The following is a 27135-nucleotide window of genomic DNA, read 5'->3' as shown; positions in this document are numbered from 1 at the left end:
GATTCTATCGAAACACCAACGGTTAAAGTTTCTGACGGAGGTCTTACAACTGCCAAACGTATCAATCCATCATGACTCGACTCTAGTTGATCTATCATCGCTATTTTCCACTGTCCATTTGGTAGATCGTCATTCAATATGACGACATCTCACGTGGAAGAAGAATGATCAGCTAGTACTAGTGTTTTTCCCAGGAGCATCAGGAGCATATCAACGGTATTAATTGTGATTCTTGATATGACTTCACCAATTCACGGCATATCAGTGCTAAGCACACGCGGTGATTGTAATCGCAACGTGAACATCTTTTGAAGACTCCAAAGATATTTTAAATATCTTCCAAATGCATTTATCGAATTGTGTGCTCTCTTTCACATTTTGGTTAGTTTGTGACTATTGGTGTAAACATTCTTTCTACCCGTGTATACACCAATTTATAAAGGCAGTAGTGTAACTGATTGATACAGTGAGAAGCCATAGAAATTCCATGATAATATAATTTCAGAACAACATGTTGTTTGCGAAGTGTTCTCCAATTTATCATGTAAAAAATAACCTTTTACAATATTTCGTCATTTTTATTGCATAATAAGTATGCTTTTGATGTGCTTGAATGTTTATGGATTCATATTTGACATATAAATGGTTGTTGCTAAACCATGTTATCATAAGTTAGCTACTTAACTCTGAAATTCGTTACATAACAAGTATTTTGTGAAACTAAATATTATCACAGCTTAAAAGTTCATTTGTTATACCAAAATATACATCATAACAATCGTGATGCCAACGATTTATATTAAATTATTTTTAGTTTTTCGTGTAATAATTGTACTTGAAGTTATAATCTCTTCACGCAGCTAAATAAGTTACACTTCCTTTTATAAAGCGCCAATATTTGTTACAAAACTTTTAACACTAACTATTATTCATATCATATGTGTAAGTAATGGGCGTGAGCTTCACTTGTAAAAATAGCTGTATCAGAACATTACAAAATAACAATCATATTTAGGAATTCTTTCATGGTGTAATATTATCATCAGATATAGTGTCATGGTCGATTGCCAATGATTTATGTACACCAAAACAGGACTCTTATAAAACACTCATGTGAAAAACAACATGTATATATAAATGTGTTTTTTTAGTGTTGTTTATTCACATATAAAGACATGTATTGTGTAGATATTCTGTCACTTTCTAAAACATAGTCATTAGGTGTTAAATCTTCAAGGCTTCTATTATTCATATATAATGAAGGCAACCGATTACATAGGGTTACTTTATGAAATCAATTTGTACGATATTACTGTGTTATATTGCATTTATTGATGAATACTTGAACATATCGCTTTTATCAAATATTTACTTACAGCTTAAGCCCACTATATTTTTTATGACACAAAACATGTTAAGGAGGGAGCAATTTACTCTCAATTTAATCTGATTTATTTGAAATATTAAAATATGTTTATAATTTTTTTTTATTGCTTATAAATCAATAAAAACAAACAATATATTTCCAAACAAACTGGAATATATAAAAACACATATTTACGTACGAAATACAGTTCTAATCTTACACTTCATTCGTTATTGGCTGGACAAAGTGTCATCACATTTTCAAATTTTATTTGTCAACGAACTCTTCTGGACAGAAACCAGGGCCATTGAATGGTTGAGCTGGGTATCCACGCCTAAAATAAATACACAGATAGGTAGCGCTTTCGACAAAAAATTCACAGAAGTTCGTAAATGCGCAGTAAAAACTACAGCATTACCAGAAAAAATAATCAAAGATTTATTTATAGAATATTCATCTTTTTTTAAACAAGGTCAGAAATAATTCATTTTTAGCAGCTGGGAGAGCTTTTTAGTCTTCTTTGTAGATATATTGTATACATAATAGCTTTCAAGGGATGAAATTATAGCCCTCAGGCAAAATTAATTTGAAAACATGTGCATGTTGTAGTTGTTTCTTTCCCACCTCTGTATTTTGTTAAATAAATGTGCTACTGATAGGCAATATTGCATGAATAGTGTTAAAGGGATCTTTTCACGGTGTGGTAAATTGACAAAATTGAAAAAAGTTGTCTCAGATTCGCAAATTTTCGGTTTAGTTACGATATTTGTGAGGAAACGGTATAACTGAACATTTGCCATGGTATAACATAGCCATTATATGCATGTTTTGACGATTTAAAAACCTAAAAATTATCAAGCGTTGCAGTGCGAAACGATTGAATAATTCGGAGAGTTCTGTTGTTGTCGTTTAAATTTGTGAAACTACGAAGATTGCTTATATAAAGTATAAAATACGCATCTGTATGCTTGGCAGGATAGCTCAGTTGGCTAATGCGTTTTTACTTCAGGATTCCGGGGTTCACTGGTTCGAGCCCTGGTGCGGGCTACTTTTTTTCTCTTTTTTAATATTTATTTTTGATTTTTTACTGGAGCTTTTAAAATTGAATGTTTACATTTATCAATATAAAGCATTTAATGACAAACTTCAAAACATGCCAAAATCTGTGAAAAGGCCCCTTTAATGAATATTAAATATTCTCCGGCTAGAAGAAATTATTTGATGATTGCGATATGTGTAGGATGAATGCTATTGAATGAATATCGTTATATTATATATATACACTTTGTTTTATTTCAGCAGTATATAAATATAAAGCACAATACAATTACGGTCTTTTTGCTTATTGTCATTGCGCAATTTGATGTAAATCGGGTTTTTTTTTCGCCATACTATTTTGTGTACTTAAAAAAAAACAGAATAAAAACACAATAAATCAACACATGGGATGGCTAGAATAACAGTGTCGCACACATAAATATGTTTGTACATGCTCGACACAATGAATCTGAAATACATGTGTGAACGGAAAGTTCCACTTACTTGACCATCCTGCAGCGGTGTTCATCAAGCCTCATCTCAGCTGATTGGATGTCAACTGTCCCGATAGGGCTCCAGAGCCGTTCTGCGACGGGGGATGCTCTGGGCCTGTACCGAAGGACGTTGTTTTTTTAAATTAATATTTACTTGCAATACAAGTTTAACAAGAGATTGCCAAGCAATATGGTCCCCTACCGGTGAAACTCCACCATTGTCATAGTTTTTTAATTTTTATATATTTGTTGCCATAGCAACCAGAATGCTTGACGTAGTAACAAAATGAAATGACGTGCACAATCTCTATATTGCCATCCATCCACGTTTCAAGTTTCATGTAAAAATATGAAGAACTTTAAAATGTATCGAATGATCCAGAAAAGTGTGTCGGACTGACAGAGAGACTAACAGACAGAGCGCAAACCATAAGTCCCCTCCGGTTTCGGTTTCACCGGTAGGGGACAATAACTGTATTAAGTCCTGATAAAAAATGCAGCAACTTGATTAATGTAAAATACGTTACTAAACTTTGCCGCGCATCGATTTGTCACCTTCATAGCAGCACTGCCCATCGTTAGGTTCAATGACACATAGCTCAGAAATAAATATATCACTTCGCATGAACATTGTATCGTGTTAATCTACACTACGTGTTGATGAAATATTGTGTGTTTCAATTATAAAGATGTAGAAAAAAGATGGCTATTAGCTCAACAAACGTTTTAAAAAGTATTTAAGTTGATATCTAAATTGGTTAAGTGTTAGGGAACAAAACTCAGGATTGTGTGGGGCACTGAGCATGGACGTTTGTGAACTTACCAGAGTCTTTATAGGACATTGGTATCATCCAAATGTTCACCCACACAGACACACACTTACCAGAGTCTAGACAGCACATTTGTATCATCCACATATTCACCCCACAGACAGGCCTCTCCGCCCATAACCAGGTCATACTGAGCTTGTGTGCCTGTGGTAGAGAATAACACAGCTTCATTTCTTGGAGCCCTGTTTTTGTTATCGAGCTACGCTCATCGTCATGGAGAATAATGAATGAAAGGCAAACACTGAATGATATTAAGTTACCATAGATGCCTGTGATATAGAACAGTACCCGTTTTTGTTGAATACACCATTTCAACTGATTGTAATTAATTTAGATTGTTCTTTTTTATAATATTTCCCTCTTAATGAAGACAAACATGAAAACACATTTCCACGTGTTTGTATTTCGCCAGAAGCAATAAGGTTTGATGAAATAATTATTTAAAAAAAAATACAATGTCTTCGTATTATCGTCCGAAACTCACGACTAACATAATTTCTACAATTCAACAAGAATTATAAAAAATAGCAAAGTATTTTTTATCAATGAATCGATTTCCATCACAACTATTTTACAATGATACTACTGATACCATAACACAAGACAGTTTTCATAGGCACACCTTTTTTATGTAACTGTTATAATATTAAATTTGATACGAAGCTCATAATGACCTGCGTGGCAAGCAATAATTTAATTACAAAAGTTCTAAATTACTCTTAGTTTTTGAAAATATAAAAAGCCATCAATAAAACAATTGAAATTAGAAGAACTCGGTGCATTATTAAAATGTAAATTAATTAATGACTTTATTAAAACTTCAAAATTTTAGTTATTGATATGTTATATTTCTGATTTAATGTTTGGAAACATCATATACGTAAAAATTCAAGTGTGGAAAACGCTTGTCTTCTTTGAATCGGAATAAGTCATTTTATAGAAGTTTGTAAAATGAATAAGCTGAGGAGCCCATGTTCAATAAGGTATAGTGAATATAAATATTTTCATTAATTTCAACTTAGGCTTAAAGTTTCCTGAAGACCTTTACTCCCACCAGCTCTGGGTACGCACCGTTAAAGTCCTGTGGATCAGCGAGGTAATATTTCAACCAGTCCCTGCCGTATGATATGAGGTCAAGGTACCAGGGTGAGGCAAGCAGCGCCTTGTATCCCCGCGCTGTCACCGCCGCCATCTCCTTCTGGTAATCGCCCTTCCATACTTCCACCCACGTGTTGGCTGCTACCTACCATCAACAATTGAAATGTATTCTTCGGATAGAGTCATGTCAGGAGCCCATGTACTTGCGTTTATCTGGCGATGAGTGACAAGGTAAAAAGAATGACTTAACGTGTGGTATCATTTCTTAACAAGCGTACCATATTCACACAAAAGCGCCCATCAATAAATCATTTTTTGATGTAAAGAATCTTATATTTTCAAAAGTTTGATATTCGACCCTGACTTTGAATTGTGATCTTGACTTGGAACCTATACATCTAGTTCATGCACGAACACTTCATCTTATCATGTTTATCACTTCTACCAGAGACGTTGGTTAGATGTTATCTACGTCTCTGCTTTTACAAGGATGTTTCAAATTCTAACCATCCGGGACGAAATGTTGCTCAAAGGAAAATGATTAGGATAAATGTGTTATATTAGATATTATGTTGTTAATTGTGACCATGATTGTGCCAATTGTCTTTGGTCTTGAAAGCGGAAATCTAGCCAATCGCGCTTATCACTAATACCTTATTTTATTCATTCCATGTTTGAAAACGTTATGCTCGATCGTTTGGGGTCGATCTTACACCTTGGCCCTAGTGGTTTTGATCTTGTGGCAAAGCTCAGTCTCCAATTCTGCCAAGATCTTTGAAAATATGTCCAAAAAGTCCTTCCCACCCGTAAAACCAACTGCCCTCTCAAATGTTCACATAACAACGCCGTTTTTGAAACGGGCATATACAATTGAGAAAAAAACATACACTAACGAAATGTACCAGATCATACAACGACTCAAAACTTCGGACCTTTTAAATCGACGTCGGCCAATGATAATTTGCAAATATATTTAACTTCATTAATTATTTCCTTTGGTAAAATATCAAACCCCCAGGATTGAAGACTTATGGAATCTTGCAGTATCGGGTAATATCGATTTCGTTTGAAACGTATCGTTTTCTCTCCGTATATTGACGTATATTGTCGAACATTTTATCGAACATAAATAACATATCGTACATTTATAAATCGAAGTACGTGTCAAAACCCGCACGTTATTTATAATCTTAACGTTGATTCTATTCGGTGAGCGGTGAAAATGTAACAATCGTAACACGTGTAAAAAAGTAAACATGGAAATAAATTACCTCAACACAAACAGCGTACCGACATGAAACTCTTGAATTAACAAGCATCTTGACATGGGAAGCGGACAACGACAACGACCGATGCCTGGTATAGGGAAGATAACCCTGGGTTATTACAATACCATCCCTCGCCCGTTGTCGTTGTCCCCTTCCCTTTTGACATTACCATGGTGTTATTTGCACATGACTGTATAAAATATTATTTATATACAGTGTGATTGCACGTTTTATGAACGTTTTCTTTTGTTCAAGAAAATATCTGATTGACAAAGAGGTCAACTAATTTTTATCACTCGGTAAAAACAAAAGATCTGCACATGTTCACAAACAATTAATTAGTGATAACAGTGTGTTTTTTTTTCACCATTTTGATAATGGGGCAGGGTCCCTTTTAATTGGGAAAATTTGCGGCGTTTTGACTAAAATTGGGAAATTAAGTGTTGTTGTTGTTTTGCTAAAAAATGCTTCAAAGATGAGAATACAAGTTTTTTCAGTATTATATTTACTACGGTTGAACTAATATGGATGGGAGGGAGATTAACAAAATATTGCGATCTAATAAAAAATAAATCTATATACTTTTTTCCATTGGAAATAGGGCAGATAACCGGACCCGATTTTTAATGAAAACAACACACAATGGATAGTCAGCTATAATTGGAACGCATTAAATACAACGTACGTGGTTATTAAGTAGCTACAACCTTAAGCAGTTGAGTGTTTGTCGTATCGGTACATGCAGAAAAGTGTGTTATGGTACTTACTGTGACATTATTATCGAACACCTCCTGCCAGATGATAGAGTTGCGCTTTACAGAGTCGACAATCGTGTGCAACCTATAAACAAAACACCTAAAGGATTAGCAACTAACAATCTAACCGTTATAGCCCAACCTCGATTTTCTTTAATGCTCTTTGCTTTTCCGCTGGCATTATTGTTGTGTGTTATAAGCGCGAAGTTCGGCGTGTCATTGAACCGGGTTAGAGTCTCTATTAATTTGCTTTGGCTCTTCCAACTCGATTACCCCAGCTTTAATCATTTTTTTCTGTTGTAAATTGTTTCATATGAATGGTCCAGTATTATATTGGCAATTTGTAACTTACATAAAGACAAGTGATTAAGGATTTTCTCTTGTGATCAATGTGACAAAGTTTCGTTATTCCTACATATTCACAGAACATGAACGCATCCATTAAACACTTAAGGAGTCATCGGCCATTTGCCACATGATTATTTATAACTCTACAAACTTCGTTGTAAATGTGAAGGCTACTCTTATAGATAATGTCTGTATACAATTTATATTTGTGAAGGTTTGTGATCTTGGACTGCTTTAAAATGTTATCATTTGCATTTATGCAAATGGCAATTAAAGCAATAACGATAATATAATAAGATCATTGTATAACATACTATTTCAACAAGTATGTTGATAAAGTTGTTTGTGTCCATTTAACAGGAAAGTCATTTGCTTTGTAAAATTTAAAAAAATGCCGTTGCATTTTAAAGGAACCTGTTCAAGGTTTGGTAAAATGACAAATTTGAAAAAGAAATGTTTCAGATTTGCAAATTTTCGCTTGATTCATGTTATTTGCGAGAAAACAAAGGAAACAATTATACTGAACATGTCTCATGCCCAAAATTACCAATAATGTGCATCTTTAGACGATTTCAAAACCTAAAATTTATAAAGCGTTACAAACGAGAAACGAGTAAATAGTTTGGAGAGTTCTGTTTTTATCGTTATATTCAGACACTACTTGGAGTGCATATAAAACGTATAAAATACATCATTAACTATAAAAGCACGGGTGATCGAGTTGTTTAAGAGCTTTCTACTCCAAGGATCAGACGTTCGAGCCCAGGTGTGGATAAAAAAATATTTCTTAAATCGTCTTATTGTTTTTCACTGGAGATTTTAGTTCAGATGTTCACAATTATCAATTTATAAAAAAAATTTACAAATTTCGAAACATGCCAATTTCTGTGAAAAAGTCCCTTTAAGATTATCAAATCAAATTTTAGAAATAATATTTGGACAGTTTTAATTGTATATGTATTTGTATTTCATCTTTCTATTGCCAAATCTGCACCTACAATTCTCGTTAACCAAACATAAAAAAGAATTGCGTTGGGCTGATTGAATGTAATATTTTATGATGCTTAATCTAGGATCTGAGAAAACACTTGATGATAAATTGTAAATAACCATGTGATACCTTTGCTTTCGTGTAAGGACAAAAACCATGATTGCTCGTGTTTAAAGTGCACAAACATAACCCAAACGTAATGATCAAGGATAAGGTCTTCACACAACATTTTAGTCAATATAATATATATAAAATAGTATTGCTTAAATATTACCTTTTTACTACCAATAATTACAAATTTACATATTTGGTAACAAAATTTGCGTCACATAATCATCGATACACGATACACGTAGAAAAAGCCAATTCTGATTTCTGTGCGTTTTATTTCTGCTTCTTAACACAGCACGTTTTCAAATGTTTTTCGAATTCAAGTGCGAAGACCCGTAACGGGCCCCCGCCCGCAACAGCAAGCAATAATGCGCCTTCTATGTTCGGCTGAGCTCCTAAGACTGACTATTTACTAACAAAAAACAGAAGTTGATTTAACTTGTGCGATTCTGATTGCTCGTTTGTTAAGTCAAGTGTCTGCAAAGTAAAGTTGATTAAACTTGTGCAATTCTGATTGGCCGTTTGTAGAGTCACGTGTCTGTAACATAAATATGACGTATGCAACGGACACATAAAAAATACATTGACCAAAGATTGACACCTAAGGTAAGCAAATATTCGTGCCCGGTACTTATTGACGTTTGATACCCGGAGACTACTGAAATGTTGATCTAGGAGACTGCCTATTTAAGATTGTATGAAATTTGGTACACATTTCAATTATTATATTAATTCAATAATGCCACAAATGTGCGTTATGTTACATATGTACTGAGTTATAGTGCCCAAGGAAAATACACCACTGCAAGTTCCGAACTTACTTGGTCATGTAATACTCCTCCAGCTTGGAATAGTCATTAGGAAAGCCCATTCGTGTCATAAATGCATTCACATCAGGATTGCTCTTCCTAGAAATAAACCTTGAAAGGATAAACCATCATAGAAATAAACCATGAAAGGATAAACCATTAGTATGCTCATCTAGTGTGCGCATGAAGTTCCATTTCAAGATTTTACTATGTGCATTGGTTATATTGGCGATATTGGTTGTTAAGCGATAAATGACTGTATCTTCTGAATATTTATAAATGCGATTCAAGACTGCATCATTTTATATCAAAAGCATTAATATAAATTGCATTAGTGTGCATACATTTTAATATTAAATCTAGAGGGACATTGTTGTGTGGTCATAGCCAAAGGTACGTATTAGTATGTGCCAGTTTTAAATGAAACTGTGTAAGAAGCAAGGGGTTGTTGTTACCGGTTTTAGATCTAGACAAAATGGCCATCTACGGTACTCTGGATAAGATGGCATTACAGGCAGAATATATCCATTTCGCATCGAGATGATAGGGACATAATAATGAACAGTTTTTCGTTAATTTACAATTAAATTTATGTCCACTTAATTTTACCAGCAGTCGAAGGAAACTTCGTCCCCACCAAGGTGGATGAACTGATCCTCAAAAACTTGCGAGATCTCGGCGAAGAATTGGGTCAGGAAGGGATATGTTGTGTTTGAGGACGGGTCGATAGGCCCATAACTACCGTCCCACTTCCCGGCTGAGTAACACTTTGTCAACAATCCGGGAAAAGGCGGACCCCAGGACAGAGAGTGACCTAGAAACGTTTTTGTTTGTCGTTAAAATGCTTTGTCAAATTCAACATTATGCTTATTTAAGTCATATCATGGCGGTAAAACCTAGTCCTACTTTACCTGGGTAAATGAGTAAATCAGTACAAGACCTGGCAATAATTTTACCCTACGGTTTAAATAAAAGTTCAACTCTTGAAATATTATTTGGACATTGCATTTATAATAAAATGGGAATCTAGAGAGCAAATAGGTACAGGCAATGACTGAGGCAAGATCTAACAGCTGACTTATATATCATACAAAACTGTCCCATAACAAATTTTTATTTTGCTGTTGTTACCGGCATCGCCAAATATGATGGTGGTCGGACTAATATCTGACGAATAACTGAGACCTTATCGTTACACAAAAGTTTGATCAAAGCCAAGATGAGGTAAAAATGTGTCCGCAGGACACGAATGCCCAAACATTCCACGTTAGTCTCAAAACTAGAAAGTTAAAAAATGTCAACAGAAAATTGCATATGCGTGTCAATATGTTTGACAAATACATCAAGAAGCTATATAATTTTTGGAAACGCGCAACGCAAGTTGAAGTATGTTCTCCTTTTTTTACAAGGAACGTAACGGCAGTTATGAACTAAAATATTAACTTTCTAAAGTTCACGTGCGGATTAATTATTTTGTCAAAATCCAGTCCCTAAAATCATCACTTTTAGCGAAGCACAAAAACAGTCTGCCATTATTTTCTTGTGTAATATTGCTCTCTGGACCTGTTTTTATCAAAAGCCATTAACAAAAGGGTCTAAAATTTTAATGGCAGCCACACATGACAAGTGGGTATACGGTGAAATTTAAACTGAAGTCTATATAGCATCTGATTTCCAAACAATAAACATATAATAAAATAAACGATGTAATTACAGCAATCATTATCAATAAAATTTACTTTACTACAAATATTAGAATACCTATGTGTAACTGTAAAAATCGCTTTAAAGCAGCAAACATTTAAACCTGTTAGATTCAAAAACAGTTTGAAAGGACAGTATGAATCCTCCATTAACTGTCCATTACAGATACACTTCAGCAAGCATGTTTACAGAAAATAACTCGTGGAAATGACATGTACAAAAATAAAACTAGAGCCGTCTCAGGACAGCGCGCTCGAATACATTACGGTTTGAAATTACAGTACATTTGTGTATGTCAACTAATATATTGACCACACATACATACTTGAACATTAATATATCGATTAATTTCCATTTTATTAATTTTGCAAGACACGATTGCATATATGCAACCTCCACACACAATTGTAGAAATATCTCTGTTCAAAACCAAGCTATTGCTCAGATTATATGTTTCTGTTCTTAGCAACAATACCTCCAACAGAACTAAACAACCTCAGTGGGAATTCTTCTTTTTTCTTCTTCCTTGTATGATAAGTGTAATGAAATGGACAGTTTTTATTGAAACCTGTAGTTGATAAAAAGATGTGTACTTTTTGCATGCACACTGTTTCGTGAATTCCATGAATTGCACGTACATCTGAACCGGAATTTCTTATACCAAATGCGTGCATATTCCTGATAAATTACTCTCAAAAGCTGGTCACAGTTACAGGTCTTGGTCAGAGAGTGGTCATGCTGATCCGGAACATATATGGAAAGTTGCATTTCAATATTTGTAATTGTTTCACGTTAACCTCAGCCGAATGTCTAAGTATATAAAAGGGACATTGCTCTCCTAAATTGCAGATCAGAGCTGTGCACCTTGATCAGTGACCTCACACGATGACCCCAAACACATGTGTAACGTTTCGTTGTAATACATGTAGTGAAAATATCGATATGACGATGTTGCATGTTTATCTTAACCAGAGCATAACGCGGACGCCGACATTTAGATGAGACGTTTTGCTCCGACTATTCGGTGAACAAACGAGTTTAAAACAATACCTGGTGAATCAAATTCAGGAATGATACGAATTCCTCGTAATGTGGCATACTCAATAAGATCTGCGATATCTTTTTGTGAATAAATATCTTCCATTGTGTAGGCACTCTAAAAGAGATAATTGGTCCGTTCAATGCTAAATGTTTTAAAGTTACTGAAACAATTGTATATGCATGTTAATGGGATAAAACCTGCTTTACATTTCTCACATGATTCAAACTGACATAAAAAAACATATTGTCTCCTTACCAAACATATTCACATAGTTTAATATAGGTAACTTGTAAATTATATATTAATTATGCTCGTGTATGCTTAAGTTTGCCATTAGACCTATGTATCATATCATATCATATCATATCATAATACTTTGCAAAAACGCAACACAGACAAGTGTAAGTTTTTAATATTCACCTTTTCGCACATTGCTGGAAATGTGTAGCTCTCGTATGGGAATGACTGGTCGTCCACAATGTGCCAGTGAAAGACATTGAACTTGTTCATGGCCATTAGATCCTGAAAATAGTACGTTTGTTTTACATATCTTTGCTTATTTGTCAATTAATCACCTTTTTCTGATACTTCAGAATCATAATTATTACTGGAAAGAATGGCACTCGGTAAGTAAAATGCATCATACCCTGTGACCTGAAGGATGTGATATAGGGCCAGTAAGTAGAAACTAGGCCCGTATAAACCAAACAATTTGCAGACTTAAGACCAAGAATAAAGAATATTCTTCAAATTGCACTTTTCAAGAATCCCTTTACTTTTTTGCGTCTTCCTGAATTTTTACCACCTCAACTTACATCAATCTTTATTAGGAACATTTTGTTAATAGCATTAATATAAACATTTACACGCGACAATAACTCTTAAAAAGTTTAAAACAGAAATAGTGTTCCTAAGAAAAGTGCATGAATATAATAAGATCGAACTACCTTTGAAATTTCAATACAGGCTGGAGTTATTTATCTTGTTTAATTAAATCTCCTTCCCACCTCAAAGATGGTTCTATCGACGAAGTTTGATTAAAACCTTGAATAGGTATCGACATATGCAACGAACAAAATGTACAAAATAAAGTTAGCAAACTTAATAACTCTTATTACGAAAAAAGAGTTAAGACTCAGCAAATTAAATTCTAACGACCAATTAAGTTTCAATTACATTATTTTTGTTTTAAAGATATGCTCGAAACTAACTTTTAGAAGAAAAAAACACGAACGGCAATGAATGTTAAGAAGTAAGAATTGTTGCTCGTGTGTCCTCTTTCTTTAATAAACCTTTCAAGTTTGATAACTTTTAAAGTGTTTTAAAATTTCCACCCGGACACAAGTTAAATATATTTTGTACCTGAAAGAAATAACTCTTAAAATGGGAGAAAAAGTTATTGCACCTGTTAACTACTGTTGCCGCGTATGTTAAGCTTAAGTATTCACGGGAGTACTCGACCCGTTTTTGAGATATGATACGAATACAAACAAAACAGACGGCCAGACGGAAAGCAAGTAGGACAACCTGAAAAACGTACACCCCCCCCCCCCCCCCAATTACATTTATGTTGTGCGGATGGTAAAATGATGTTTCGTGTTTCTTTCGTTTACTTAGGAATAATGACTTTTTGACTGAAAATAATGTCAAGTCTCAACCTGAGTTGGTTAAGCCAATAACAAACAAACGAGTATTCTATATGTTCATGTAGATCGACGTATATTTGTTTACAAGTACTACTTATACTACCCGTCGTCATCATATTTATATTGGACAATAAAAAAAAATGAATAAACAAAGTTAAACAACAAGCTATATTTGATTGTTTGGTGGATTTGTCGACGTTTTCAACAGTATGTCAGACCAAAGGTGATTATCGTGTGGCTATGATATTAAGTAGTAAAACATCATTTTCAATGCAAAATAATTAAATAATAAAGAAAAGTCAACTTCCCTGAAAAAATGCACTATCAAATATAAATATAACAAGGTATTCAACTCAAAATCACCCGAAAACAGGGTGCATCGCTTTGAACAGCCATAACTTCACCCATTGGGCAGCGATTTCCATGAACTTGGTCTTATTCAACGCAGAAATTAATTTGCTTTCTGGAAATGTACATAATATTTTTACAAGTGTTGGGTCGAATATTAAGAAATAACACGATACACAACTCGCGTGACCTACTCGTAAACGATCAGACCCGAATAAAGTGGCCTTTTCACAGATTTTGGCAAAATTGAAGTTTGTCATTTAATGCTTTATAATGATAAATGTAAACATCAGATCTTGAAAGCTCCAGTAAAAAATCAAGAATAAAATTTAAAAAAGGAAAAAAAGTAGCCGGTATCAGGGCTCGAACCAGTGACCCCCGGAGTCCTGGAGTTAGTCTGAAGTAAAAACACATTAGCCCTCTCGGCTATTCCGCCGGATTGTAAAATGATGCTAAAGAACGAGACCTTGCATATGAATTCTTTTCAACAGTGCAAACACAGAAACTGTTTTTGCGTACAAACATACTTTTAAGTATATTAAAACATGAAGTCAATTTACAGGCTCATATCAGTCTAAATGTTATTTTACACGTTTCATGTTGGTTCCTGTTTATACCAGTAGTGTCTTTTTATTTTGTGAAAGTGATGATAGTCTTATTAAAAAAATAATGAAAAGTAAATACTTACCAAATTTTTCTTGAGCGCATTTACTGACAGGAAATGCGTGGATGTATCCAGTAGGATACCTCGATGTTGAAATCGTGGTTTGTCTGTGATTGATGTCACGTTAATGACCAACTAAAATACGGATCATTCATTCAATTGGTGTAACATTTTCTATTGTTCCAATGCAATAGAATGTAGACATGAAATCAATCAAACTGTTGTCAGCATTTCAAAAGAAAATATTTACTACCTGGTTTCATATGATAAAAACTATGGACATTTCTCACGTTCAGCACATACATACTTAAACAAACAAACAGTTTGTTTACAAAATTGTTTCGGTTTTTAAAGTTCGTTTGCTGCTTTAGACACACAAAAAAGGGCAACAAGGTGCAATTCTAGGCAGGTCCGATTAAAGCCCCTGACCATAAAATAAATAATTGCCTGTTAAAACGGCATACCTATAATACAACAAAACGATCTTAATTTTACTTACATTATTGTCTTTGGAATTACTTTTTGTTCGAACGCTCGTGGGATGAAATACCCCTTTTGCATCACTAGCACGCTATCGCATTTATAGAAGCTATATGATTTATTAAAAGCAAATCCAGTTTCAAGACGATTTGTAGGAAAGACGTCCATTAGAATAATTTCTGCAAAGTTTAAATTGTCTTAAAAGCATTTCTGGACGGAGGCTTTGAATGACTGCAAATATAAAACACTTACAACACCACCATTATTTGTGTAGATGAGCTGACTAAAAGTTTCAAGACCTCTCAATGCTCCCCATACTTCATTTGCATCCAAAGTCGCGAAGCCATTTGGATTTATCTTCAAATTGTCTGAAATTTGGAAAATACAATATACATTGTCATCTTCAAGCAAGAATATATTACACAAATTCACACAATACCTATATTATTTCCATAGAATGTTACTAATTGTAAATTAAATGTTGATTATATTCGTTGAACAAAAAAAAACTTTAAAAAGTATTTTACAAATTTGAAGTTAAACAATGCATAACATGTTTTAAGTGAAAGTGAAAAGCGTTGATCTCGTATGAATATTTGCTCTATAACTCGACTTCACTCACCACGAATTTTCTTAGCGGGAGTTGTAATTTTGTGATCCCTCTAAGAAATTTCGAAGCTTGTAAAGTCAATATATAGAGCGAATATTAATGCAAGATAAACGCTAATCACGTTCTTACTCGTCGCCATCTTGGATTATCACGTGCTTACCCCCTCTGCTAAGGCAAAGTTCAAGCTTAGCGCTATGGCTCGGTAGTGTTGTAACTAATAGGCAGAAATACCACACATGATTAAGGAAAACAATTAAAGAGATGGTCAACCAGATTGCTATATATCACGAAAAAAGAAAAGTTCTAAAATACCGTATTTTTTTACAATTGTTAGTTTATATTGATTAAAATATCACGACTGGTATATTACATGGCTTTAAACATGTTGTTAAGTTTTTATATTTTCAGTATATTCGGTAATTCAATTATTTTTTTAAATCCAGGACTGCAGGGGTCAGTGGTTCGAGCCCTGTTGAGGGTTACATTTTTTAAATGTAATTCTTTATTTTTTACTGGATATTTTTAGATCCAACGTTTAAATTTATCAATATAAAGCATTTAAAGCGAGATTATACGATTTTGTCAAATATTTATGAATTTATATAAAATGTGTAAAAAAACTTATTGTACATATATTTCAATATAAATTAAAATAAAAGTTAAGAAGAAAATGTGTCGAAAAATGCGAAATAAGCCAGATAATTAACTTCTGAAATCGAAAATGTCTGTTATGGAAGCATATTTGTGCCGCCACTTAAAAACTTAAAATAACATGAAAATGATGGAGGATTTCGCGAAAAAGACATTCTTTTCGCGAAAACAGATACATTTTCACGGAAATAAATATATTATGTTAACACGAATGTATGCATGTTAGTGCTCTAAACTGCCACACATACAGATAAATTTTCATGAAAATAATGGAAGATTTCGCGAAAACAAATAACTTTTCTCGAAATCAGATAACTTCATGAAATTATGAATATAAATTCGCGAAAGATGCCAGTTATATAAAAATAGATGCTCTTCAATCGGTGAACATTGTCTTTATCTTACAGACCAAGAACTGGAGTGTACGTGCATACTATAGCAAGTAGTAAGTTTCCTTTTATTGTTATATTTTAAATGTAAATGCATCTTTGTTGACGAAAATACATGTATCTGTTTTTACATATTTATTTTCCGACACATAAATGGAAATTACCGGGTGAGAAATGGATGTGCGATTTTTCTGTATTCATTAATGCAACAGTCTATACCGTGTCAGTGTCACATTTAGAGTTCAAAGGTCGAAAAAGGCACAGTACCAATGTACCCCTTTGAACAGCCACTTGTTAGACCTTTGGATTTTTTATTTGAATAATAGATCTCTAATTTTCTTTATGGTATTCCAGATCATGCCCTAACACAATATTCAAGACGCCGATCTTCAGGGTATGTCATCATCACAGCTTATTGTTTTGTATCGTCAGAGAAGTTATTCTATACGTGCAATTCTTGGAGTTATGGCCATACGACATGGAAAAATAACAAGCCAACGATCAATTTTCCGAGTCTTGAGACGTTACCACCTGTCTAGAGGCTAAAGTCAGCACAGTCTCGAAGAAATTATTCAATGAATATTGCATGAGTTATCAGCTTCCGGTGAAAATGCCGGTTACCGGCAAATGCACCAAAGACTCCTGATTAATCATGGACTTGCAGCTACATTTGAGATTGTTCGTCTAATTTTAGGACTCATTGATCCACAATGTGTTGCATTAAGGCAGGCGGGAAGGTTAAGGCGGAGAATTATATAAACAATGGTCCCAATTTTGCAATCCATTTAGATGGCTGGGACACATTGAAGCCATACGGTTTGTCAATCCATGGAGCTGTGGATAGATTTTCCCGTAGAGTGTTGTGGCTGAAATGTTGTGATTCTAACAAAAAGCCGATGTACACATCTAGCTTGTATTTAGACTACATTAGGGAAAGTAATGGCATTCCAGTTCGGGTTTACGGTGACCGCGGTACAGAGCATTCTATTTTCCGTGATGTGCAAATGGCATTTCGATGGACAGACGCAGATCAGTACCAGGGGATCCTAACTCGTACAGAAATATAAGGCCTCTGGCTACCTATAGCGGCTACCTAGCTGCCACCTAGCGGCTACTCAGCCGCTACCTGTTGCGGCTGAGTAGCGGCTGGGTAGTATTTCGCATGCAAATTAGTTTTCTGGCTACTTAGTAGCGGCTACCTTTTCTGGCTACCTTTCGGCTTCCTGTTCCGGCTACGTAGCGGCTACTGTTTTCTGGCTACCTAGTAGCGACTATCTTTTCTGGCTACTTTTTATTGTTGCAATAATTTAATAGATTTTACATATATTTATGTAAAAACAAAATACATTGTCACTGCCAATCGCTCTTTCGAGTCCGTTTCCTGAGAAGGGCGAGTATTAAGTGTCTATGGATGAGATAATGAGAACGCTCCCCGAGTAGGATCGAACCCACCAACTCCCGATCGCTAGGCGGACACCCCATCCACTACACCACCGTGTCAGTTAAAAGTTTGGGCAAATTTTGTCAACTTAAACTTAAAAAAATTATTTTATCCAGCGATTTTGAGTAAAAGTTCATCCTAAGCATCTTTAATTAGTATGTGTATTAAATTGTAATATATTGATACAAATATGTTACAATAACACAAAATAGGCAAGAAAAATTATACATTGAAGAACTGAATTTTTCATTTCATTTTAATATTCTGTCTTTAAAAATTCACAGATCGATAGTTAACCAATGTTTATTTTATCCTACAAGCGAAATAATTATTAGAAAATAAGAGTATACGTTCCACCTAGCGGCGATACTGAATTCAAGGGAAACAAGAGCTGCTATATTTTTTTTCGGGGAGGATACTGGGGTTGGGCATGGGGGATGGTTTGGGTGGAGTGCATTGTGGTATATCAGGTAAGTGTTGTTTTGTCAAAGTATGAATCAAATGTGATCATGAATAAAGAAGTTATGGCAATTTAAGCAGAATGGTCAATTATCTAAGTATAAAAGGGGTCATAATTCTGTCAAAATGCTTGATACAGTTGTCTGCTCTTGTTTATAAATTGGGATCATGTTGGTAAAGATAATGTAAAATATGAAAGCAATATGTCAAAGGACATAGAAAATATTTGAGGTGGTACGCAAACTTTAACATAGATTTATCAATAGCATGTATATTCTAAGTATAAAAGGGGTAATACTTCTGTCAAAATGCTTGATACAGTTGTCTACTCTTGTTTATAGATTGGGGTCATGTTGGTGAAGAAGTATGCAAAATATAAAAGCAATATGTCAAAGGACATAGGAAATATTTGGGGTGGTACGCAAACTTTAACATTTGCACGCTAACGCTAACGCGAACGCCGACGCCGGGGTGAGTGGGATAGCTCCAATATATTTATTTCATATATAATAGTCGAACTAAAAACTAGCGGCGATACTGAATTCAAGGGAGAAAACTGCAGAAAAAAACTGCAGACGCTAAAAGAGAGCACAATTACATAGAAGCAACGTTGTTTCAACATCCTTCTCAAACGTTCGACCGACGTTTCGCTTGCAACGTTGCAGAAACGTTCGAAAGTGGTTACTAATGTCGCGACCAGAATGCAGCGTTTCTGAAACGTCCTTGCAACGTTATGATGAAACGTCCTGGTGTGGTATTCCAGAAGCATCTTAAGTTAAATTTTATTTTTATCCTTAAATTGGGAATTTTTGGGAAGTGTTTCATTTCATACTGCAATAGCAAGGCATCGAAAATTACATAAAAATAACATCATTATGTCAAAGTTATTTGAGGCATACCAAAAAAACATGCATGTCTTTATAGAGTAAAGAAATACAAAACATTGTAATTTTTAACTTAAGTGAAAATATTTAAGAAATGACTTAATATGTTTCTGGAATACCACCCCTGGTAATGTTTTGTATTCAACGTTATAGCAACCTTCCGTAATGGTTGCCGACATTGCGACCTAAATATAACGTTTTAGCAAAGTTCGTTAAACGTTTGATGCCCACTGGTTGTAGTTACAATGAATTTTTAGAGGATCATAAAGAAAGCATTTTAGGCTGTGACTACTTTTGGCAGAGTTATGGTCCTTTGTCTGTTTTTCCAATATATAAGGCAGAGTTCTTTGAAGCTGTTGTTTTAATTCCGTTTTAATGACTGGGTGGATCTTGCTAAAACGTTCATAGTTGAATGTCCTCAATGTGTAGATGATTATAAAGAAACGTACATCGGCTACACTTTTGGCAGAATTAAAGCCTTTTGTCTGGTATTCCACTATATATTTAGTTCCAAACTTCTTTGTTTTTATTCCCCTTTAACTACCTGATAAATCTCAATCAAAGTTATGAAATCTTAACAATCTTGATGTGTAGATAGTTATGAAGAAAGGAATTTTAGTTGTACAAATTTCTGGCATAATTATGGCTCTTGGTCTTTTTCTGTCACCATAGAATATATTTTGACGTCATGTCTTTTTTCCAGAATATAAAAAATAATGATGATAAAAAATAAAATTAAAATAATTGTGTGTGGATTTTTAAAGGAAACCTGTAAAATGATGAAAACAACCAAGTCTTGTTATTTATAAAATCTTACAGTCAGTTTGTAATAATGAAATATTATAATAAAAAGGAGAAAAATTTGCAACAAAATAAGACCAATTAATGGATTGAATTAAAAATAAGTGTAAATAGATTTATAATGCAGTGTCACTACTACTTCTTAACTGCAGTTGCCACCAGTGTCTGACTCTTTGTTAATTTAATATAATTATTTTACACAAGTTTGATTTTCGGCTACTTTTTGGCTACAGTTTCCGCTACAGGCTGACAATTTGTTCATTTAAATTAGGTTATTGTACCAAATTTTTGTTTTCGGCTAATTTTTTGTCTACAGTTTCCGCTAGCGGCTGACAATATGTCAAATTAATAAAAATATTTCACGTGTTCTGGCTACCTTTTGGCTACAGTAGCCGCTAGCGGCTATGGTAGCCAGTACCGGCTATAGGTTTTGGCTACTCAGCCGCAACCTAGCCGCTATTGGCTGACTTTCGCTACCTCCAGGATACCCGTTTCGGCTACCTTTTTAGGTTGCGGCTAGGTAGCCGCTGCCTAGCGGCTAGTCAGCCGCTACCTTTTCATTTCTGTACGGGAATTAAGCTTCGTCTATGTTTCATCTAACAGAAATGTCAGAATTGAGAGGTTTTGGCGAAGTCTTAGAGAAATGTGTGGAAATGTCTAGATGAACCATTTTAAAGATATGAGTGATTTCGGATTATTGGACACATCTGATAGTGTGCACTTAGAATGCATTAGATACTGTTTTCTTCTTGTCATTAGCAAAGACCTGAATGAAGTTTGCAATATTTGGAATACTCATCGTGTTCGTCGAAATAACCGAATTTCATGTTCTGCAGGAAAACCTGAGGTGTTGTTCTTTCAGCCAGAAGTATATGGTGCAAGAGATTGTAAAATACCACTGGTTGACAATAGGGAATTAAATTATGTGGAACGGGAGTATTCTCAACGCCCTCCAGAACTTGGTGTATCACAGAGTTCCTGACAATTGCAAGAGCAGCTGTCGGAGATTTGAATCTTCAATACCCACCTAGAAACAGAGAAGAGGAAACAGAGCTTTTTGCTGCAATAACCATGTACATTGAACGCCTCGTTTAACACGGAAATGAAACAAAAATGAACTTAATGATACTTCCTTACAAGCTGGCTAACTTGTGCATTGGTTGACAAAATGTCAATTAATATATATAGTTGTGTCTGAAAGCAGAGCAAGTACCAGTTTTAAACAAGCTGTTGGCTTTGTATGCGCTGTCATTGCCATGTATGATTATGTGTCAATAAAACAATACATATTTTGTCAGTTTCGCTTTAAAATATCATTTAAATATGTGGCCAAAATGCTAGCTTAATGTGTTATGAACACCCTGAAATAAAAAAAACCCACACAAACCAGGTTACGTTGTATATGGAATCAATACCGTCACAGGGGAAGTAGTGTTACACGAAGGGTAGAGTGTCTGGAAATATAATTTCTGGATCACTGCACTGTTTGCGTAACATTTCCAAATTTCATATGAACGGTGGAATGCTTCTGTTCTTCCCATGTGTGGCAATCGCCCTTATACTGTCAAATAGTTATACATTTTTTGGGCATACGGTATGAACAAGGCAACACAAGGTGTGCCTTGAGACGGTTCTGTAAAGACTAAAGATAAACGAGAGAAACTGTCTCATTACTACTGTCAAATTTGATATCATTGTGTCGTGTCAGAGGGCTGTCAGGTGTCATTTTCTCGTGTTACCTTGAATGCAGGGGTTGTCATAAGGCACTTCTCGTCTTGCCTTGTTCCGCCAATGTGGGGTGAGAATAGCAGTTTTATGCCATACAATAAGAGTGTTTCATATCCGAACTAATTTTCATTGTGCAGTAGTCTACATGTGACCTTGACCTTTGAGTAATATACCTCAAACACACCAGTATATATGGATAAATACATCAAAAGTTATGTACAACTATCTATTTGTTAAGGTACAACTACACCGAGTATGTGAAAGTGCAAAGGTAAGTCAGGGGTGGCTGTATTAGTTGAATTTGTTTGATGGTAATCAAGATGATATTTAAACAAGAACCGTTCGACATCCACACACACGACTTTTCTCAAGGCAGTGCTAGATTATTATTATAAAATGAAAATGTAAGTGAAAAAATATACGTTGAACATGGGGCATAATTCTGCCAATTTTTTTTTTTGAGTATCTGTCTTGCAAGTTTGTGTTCTCCTTTTGATAGTTAACAACAGCCCATTGTATACAACTTGGATATCTTATCCGCCGGTTATCTTTGTCCACTGCTTAAATTTGTCCAAATTGGTTAAGATCTTGGTTAACTTTAATAACAACAAAAAAACAATATCCAAAGCATGTGATGGTCTCGTTAATCGTTTTATACAATTGGAATCCAAATTAAATTATCCAAAACCAGAGATATTGAAAAAGATAACCAATGATAACTTTTATCAAAGTTTACACAACTGGCTGCAAGTGTTCAAAGTTAGAGGTGAAAACCTTTGATAGTTGTTGAAAAATGGACACCAGTCACACACTTAAACAAGACTGATGTCCTCAACTACAATGGTCTGACAACAATAACTCAACATGCGTCGAAAAGTAGAGCTACAACACATTAACATGATTAAGTCAAGCAAGGGCAAATAAAATTAATATTGATTTATTTAAAATAAGACAGACTTTTTGTCATACCACAACATAGCAATCAATGTGAAATCAATGTTATCAAAAAGTTAAGAAAATAAGAAAAAAAAAACAAATACAAGAACTCCGCGGACGAAATTGTGCTACGGACGCAGGCAGGACATGAAGTATTGTACCATAAATAGAGAGTTAACCTGTAAGTCTTAGTGTGACCTTGACCTTGGTGGTAGAGACCTGGCTGTTAAGCATGACACATTGGACAATGATGATGAACATTTGTGCCGAGTTAAATGAAATTCACTTGAAAGATGACGAAGTTATGCTCCAGACACGAATGAGACATGAAACTGTATCATATGTGGAGATTTGACCTATAAGTGTGACCTTGACATTATAGGTAGGTACCTGGGTGTTTAACGCGACACATCGTCTAATGATGGGGAGCATTAGTACCAAGTTAAATGAAATGCGCTTAATAAATGACAAAGGTATGCTCCGGACACGAAACATTGTACCATATAATAACATATGGACATTTTACCTATAAGAGTGACCTTGACCTTGGAGGTAGGGACCTGGGTGTTAAGAGCGACACATAGTCTAATGATGGGGAACATTAGAACCAAGTTAAAGGAAATGCGCTTGATAAATGACGAAGTTATGCTCCAGACACGAAACATTGTACCATATTTTCATATATGGACATTTGACATATAAGAGTGACCTTGATCTTGGAGGTAGGGACCTGGGTGTTAAAAGCAACATAATATTATAATCTAATGATGGGAAACATTTGTGCCAAGTTAAATGAAATTTGCTTGATAAATGACGAAATTAGGCTCAGGACACAAAACCTTGTATCCTTTTGTCATAATATATAGACATTTGACCTATAAGTGTGACCTTGACCTTGGAGGAAGGGACCTAGGTGTTAAGCGTTACTCATTGTCAAATGATGGGTAACATATGTGCCAAGTTAATTAAAATTCGCTTAATAAATGACGAAGTTATGATTTGGACATAAAAAAATTGTATCATATTGTCATATATAGACATTTGACCTATAAGTGTGACCTTGATCTTGGAGATAATGCCTTGGGTGTTGAGCGTGACACATCGTTTAATTATAGGGGACATTTGTGCCATACTAAATGAAATTCGCTTGATAAATGGCGAAGTTATGCTCCGGACACGAAACACTATCATAATGTCATATATGGACATTTGACCTATAAGTGTGACCTTGACCTTGGTGTTAAGCGCGAAACATAGGCAAATGATGGGGAACATTTGTTCCAAGATCAATGAAATTTGCTTGATAAACGAAGATGTTATGTTTCGTACACAAAACATTGTATCATAAAGTCATATATCGACATTTTACCTATTAGTGTGACCTTGACCTTGAAGAATGGGACATGGTTGTTATGTGCGACTCATCAAATAATGGGGAACATCTGAGCCAATTTAATTAAAATTTGCTTGAGAAATGACAAAGTTATGCTTCGGAAACCAAAAACTGTATCATATTCTTGTGTAAGAAATGAAATCTGGAAAAAATTAACAAACTATGTTATATATAAAAATATCCAAATATGTACACATGTTATGTCAATCTAACATTAAGAAATTTGAAATCAATATTCAAATTTGAACAAATTAATATCCACACTTAAAATATCCTGGTTTAATAAGTGCTCTATAAGAATTGTAAAAACATAGCAATTATAAAACACAATCCAACAGTACACAAGTATACATGAACATATATGCTGGCACGTGAAAGGCTCTGAAGTGCATCTATTTTTAGATCTGGCAACTTTCGCGAATTTTTTAATGTTTCGTGAAAAGTTTCCAAGAAAAGTCCTCCGTTATTTTACTCTTTTCGTGAAAATGTATTATTTCCAAGGTTTCATAAAAAGTTATCTGTTTTCGAGAAAAGTGACTTATTTTCGTGAAAACTTTAATTTATCTTTATGTGGTGGCAGTTTAGAGCACTAACAGGGAAAATTTCGTGTTAACATTATTTATTTTATTTTCGTGAAAATTTATCTGTTATCGAGAAAAAAGTCGTTTTTTTCCGCGAAATCCGCAATTATTTTCACGTTATTTCATCTAGTAAGTAGTGGCACAAATATGCTTCCATAGTCTGTACAGTCGAATTTGCCAGCATGTACATCATGCATGTACGATGTGAATCTAAATTTAGTTTTACGGATCATTTTGATTTCCTGCAACGATATATATTCATAGGACATACAAACACTTACTTCGATCCTAATAAAAAGACGAATGATTCGGTTATAGTAGGAAAATATGTACGAAATATCTTTGTCACAATCGGCTCGGGGCGCTAATTTGCCTTTGCTGCATTTTATGAAATTTGTCTTCAATGTATAATTCTTCTTGCCTATTTTGTGATATTGTAACAGATTTTTATCAATATATTACAATTTAACACCTATAAAAATCGTATAATCTCGATTTAATGACGGTATTTTAGAACTTTTCTTTTTTTCGTCGATCTGGTTGACTGTCCCTTTAAAAGGCATTCGTGATTTCGTTTATGGTTACACATTAGTTACAAAAAATAAATCACAAAACCATAAATAAAAACATAAAAAATGTTACTATCTAGGATCTGGAAGTTTTTCTTACAAGATTCATCCGACTTGAGACTGGGGTATGCATCATCCATACATTGTCCCTTAACATCAACGTGCAGAGCTGTAACAACATCATCATCCCGTAGTGGCCGCGTAATGGCAAACTCAAACACTGAAGTTCTGTTTGAATCGCTCTTTGTTTGTGATACTCTATTCTTAACTGCACCAAAAATAATATCCATGTATCGCTGAAACGCTATCGTGAGGATGTCACATCTCTGGTCCAAATTGAAGACGAACCGGTCTGTGTCAATTAATAGTTGATCTTCTGACAATGTCATTTGAAAAGGGAGCGGCCAAGGCATGCCTTGAGATTTAGGCAAAGAAGCCTTGAACAGTTTATACCCATCCTTTGATTGCACAACTGTTAAAAACAAAATTAAAACCATGCAGAAAATAAACAAAACTAGGTTTGCAGTCGCCATTTTGAACGAAACCTTTACACATCACATGATTGCGCACGTGATAAAGGAGCAAAAGCCACCAAACAGAACACTCCGATCAAATAGGCCATCTCCACAATCAGTTTATCTCTTGTCCGTGATAGAATAAGTAGCTACGATAAAAAAATGAACTAAGGTCACAGCAAATTGATCAGATTTTCGTTGGAGGCGCGAGACCTCAAAATCGTCAAATGATATACATATAATTATATTTTTGGATTGCGCCCCTACCTATCCACATTTCACAAAGCATCCGACTTTTTCCATGTTTTCAATGTCTTATGATCCAGTCTATATATATATATATATTACCACAAATAGTGTATATTATCCGTATTCTAACAATCACTAAATTTATTGCATTTTATATTTTGCCCTCTCACTCCAATATGTTGGAGCTGAATGCCGTCGATTAACTGATAAATTTGTTGTGGACAAAACAGAAGAATTTTTTTTCTAAAGTAAAAGATTTACAAATCGATTCTATTTCATAATAAAATATGCTATAAATACACTATCTATTTCAATTGTTGTTGTACTTTTTTCTCACCTAATACTCTTAAATGTTTAGATTGTAAACGGTTGGTTAATGACTGTAGATATCCCCCGTTTCAACCGTTTACCAAAATTAGTATCCAATTATTCGAGTATATGTATATCCCAGATCATGTTCAGACTCAATAAAGTGCAGCACTACTCATGGTTTTCGTATTTTCTCAAAGAAGCGCTAATTTGAGCTGAGACTTTGAGCCTATTTCCATCTTTACATGTCTTTTTTTTTAAACGCGCCTCTGACTTAAAACATGTCGACATAAGAAATGCATTTTAATATATTTTATAGAATTCAACAAACGATTTGCAGACTCATTACATCTCTCTAGCAGAAGAAAGGCTTTTTAAAGAATCAGATTCCTCAATCAAAAAGCTCGAAACAAACAGAACGATTGTTCATCTGTACAGATGGCATTACTAGAAAAAAAAATTCGACTACATTCGTACCTCAACACTAGAAACGATTACAGTCTTTTATTAAGATCTAAACACAAGATAAGCGTTGAAGAATCTATAGATCTGAATACAAGAAACGCATTTTCGAATATCAAGATCCAAATACAAGAAACGCGTGTAAGATATTGAATATCAAAATGCA

The 27135-nt window shown here is 34.5% G+C and overlaps 1 protein-coding gene across 2 annotated transcripts; it reads right to left on the bottom strand.

Moving 5' to 3' along the window:
• Positions 1–1138: 1138 nt before the first annotated feature.
• LOC127877112 (beta-hexosaminidase subunit beta-like) lies at positions 1139–26039 on the bottom strand. Of its 2 annotated transcripts, XM_052422765.1 has the most exons (12): positions 25535–26039; positions 15245–15360; positions 14537–14647; positions 12275–12376; positions 11863–11968; positions 9718–9922; positions 9121–9207; positions 6862–6934; positions 4800–4971; positions 3782–3872; positions 2909–3013; positions 1139–1700 (listed from the first exon to the last, which is right to left on the bottom strand). In XM_052422765.1, exons 1-12 carry the CDS (start codon positions 25965–25967, stop codon positions 1634–1636), a joined length of 1668 nt encoding a protein of 555 aa, XP_052278725.1. In that variant the 5' UTR covers positions 25968–26039; the 3' UTR covers positions 1139–1633. The 2 variants fall into 2 exon arrangements, with proteins under 2 accessions (XP_052278725.1, XP_052278726.1); XM_052422766.1 differs by lacking the exons at positions 15245–15360; positions 25535–26039 and adding an exon at positions 15012–15092.
• Positions 26040–27135: the final 1096 nt, after the last annotated feature.

This window comes from Dreissena polymorpha, chromosome 4 (genome assembly GCF_020536995.1).
Source record: "Dreissena polymorpha isolate Duluth1 chromosome 4, UMN_Dpol_1.0, whole genome shotgun sequence".
Classification (NCBI taxonomy): Eukaryota; Metazoa; Mollusca; class Bivalvia; order Myida; family Dreissenidae; genus Dreissena; species Dreissena polymorpha.
The sequence above is the reverse complement of the archived record's forward strand: the minus strand, read 5'-3'. Positions and strand labels throughout refer to the sequence as shown.

What these genes read in the sequence shown, in the direction of transcription:
- LOC127877112 (XM_052422765.1), bottom strand. Translation starts at nt 25,967, where the DNA reads ATGGCGACTGCAAACCTAGTTTTGTTTATTTTCTGCATGGTTTTAATT. An exon ending in TTCCAGCAATGTGCGAAAAG is followed by an intron (nt 11,969 to 12,274) that starts GTGAATATTAAA and finishes TATCTCTTTTAG; the next exon opens with AGTGCCTACACAATGGAAGA. An exon ending in GAAGTTTCCTTCGACTGCTG is followed by an intron (nt 9,208 to 9,717) that starts GTAAAATTAAGT and finishes GTTTATTTCTAG; the next exon opens with GAAGAGCAATCCTGATGTGA.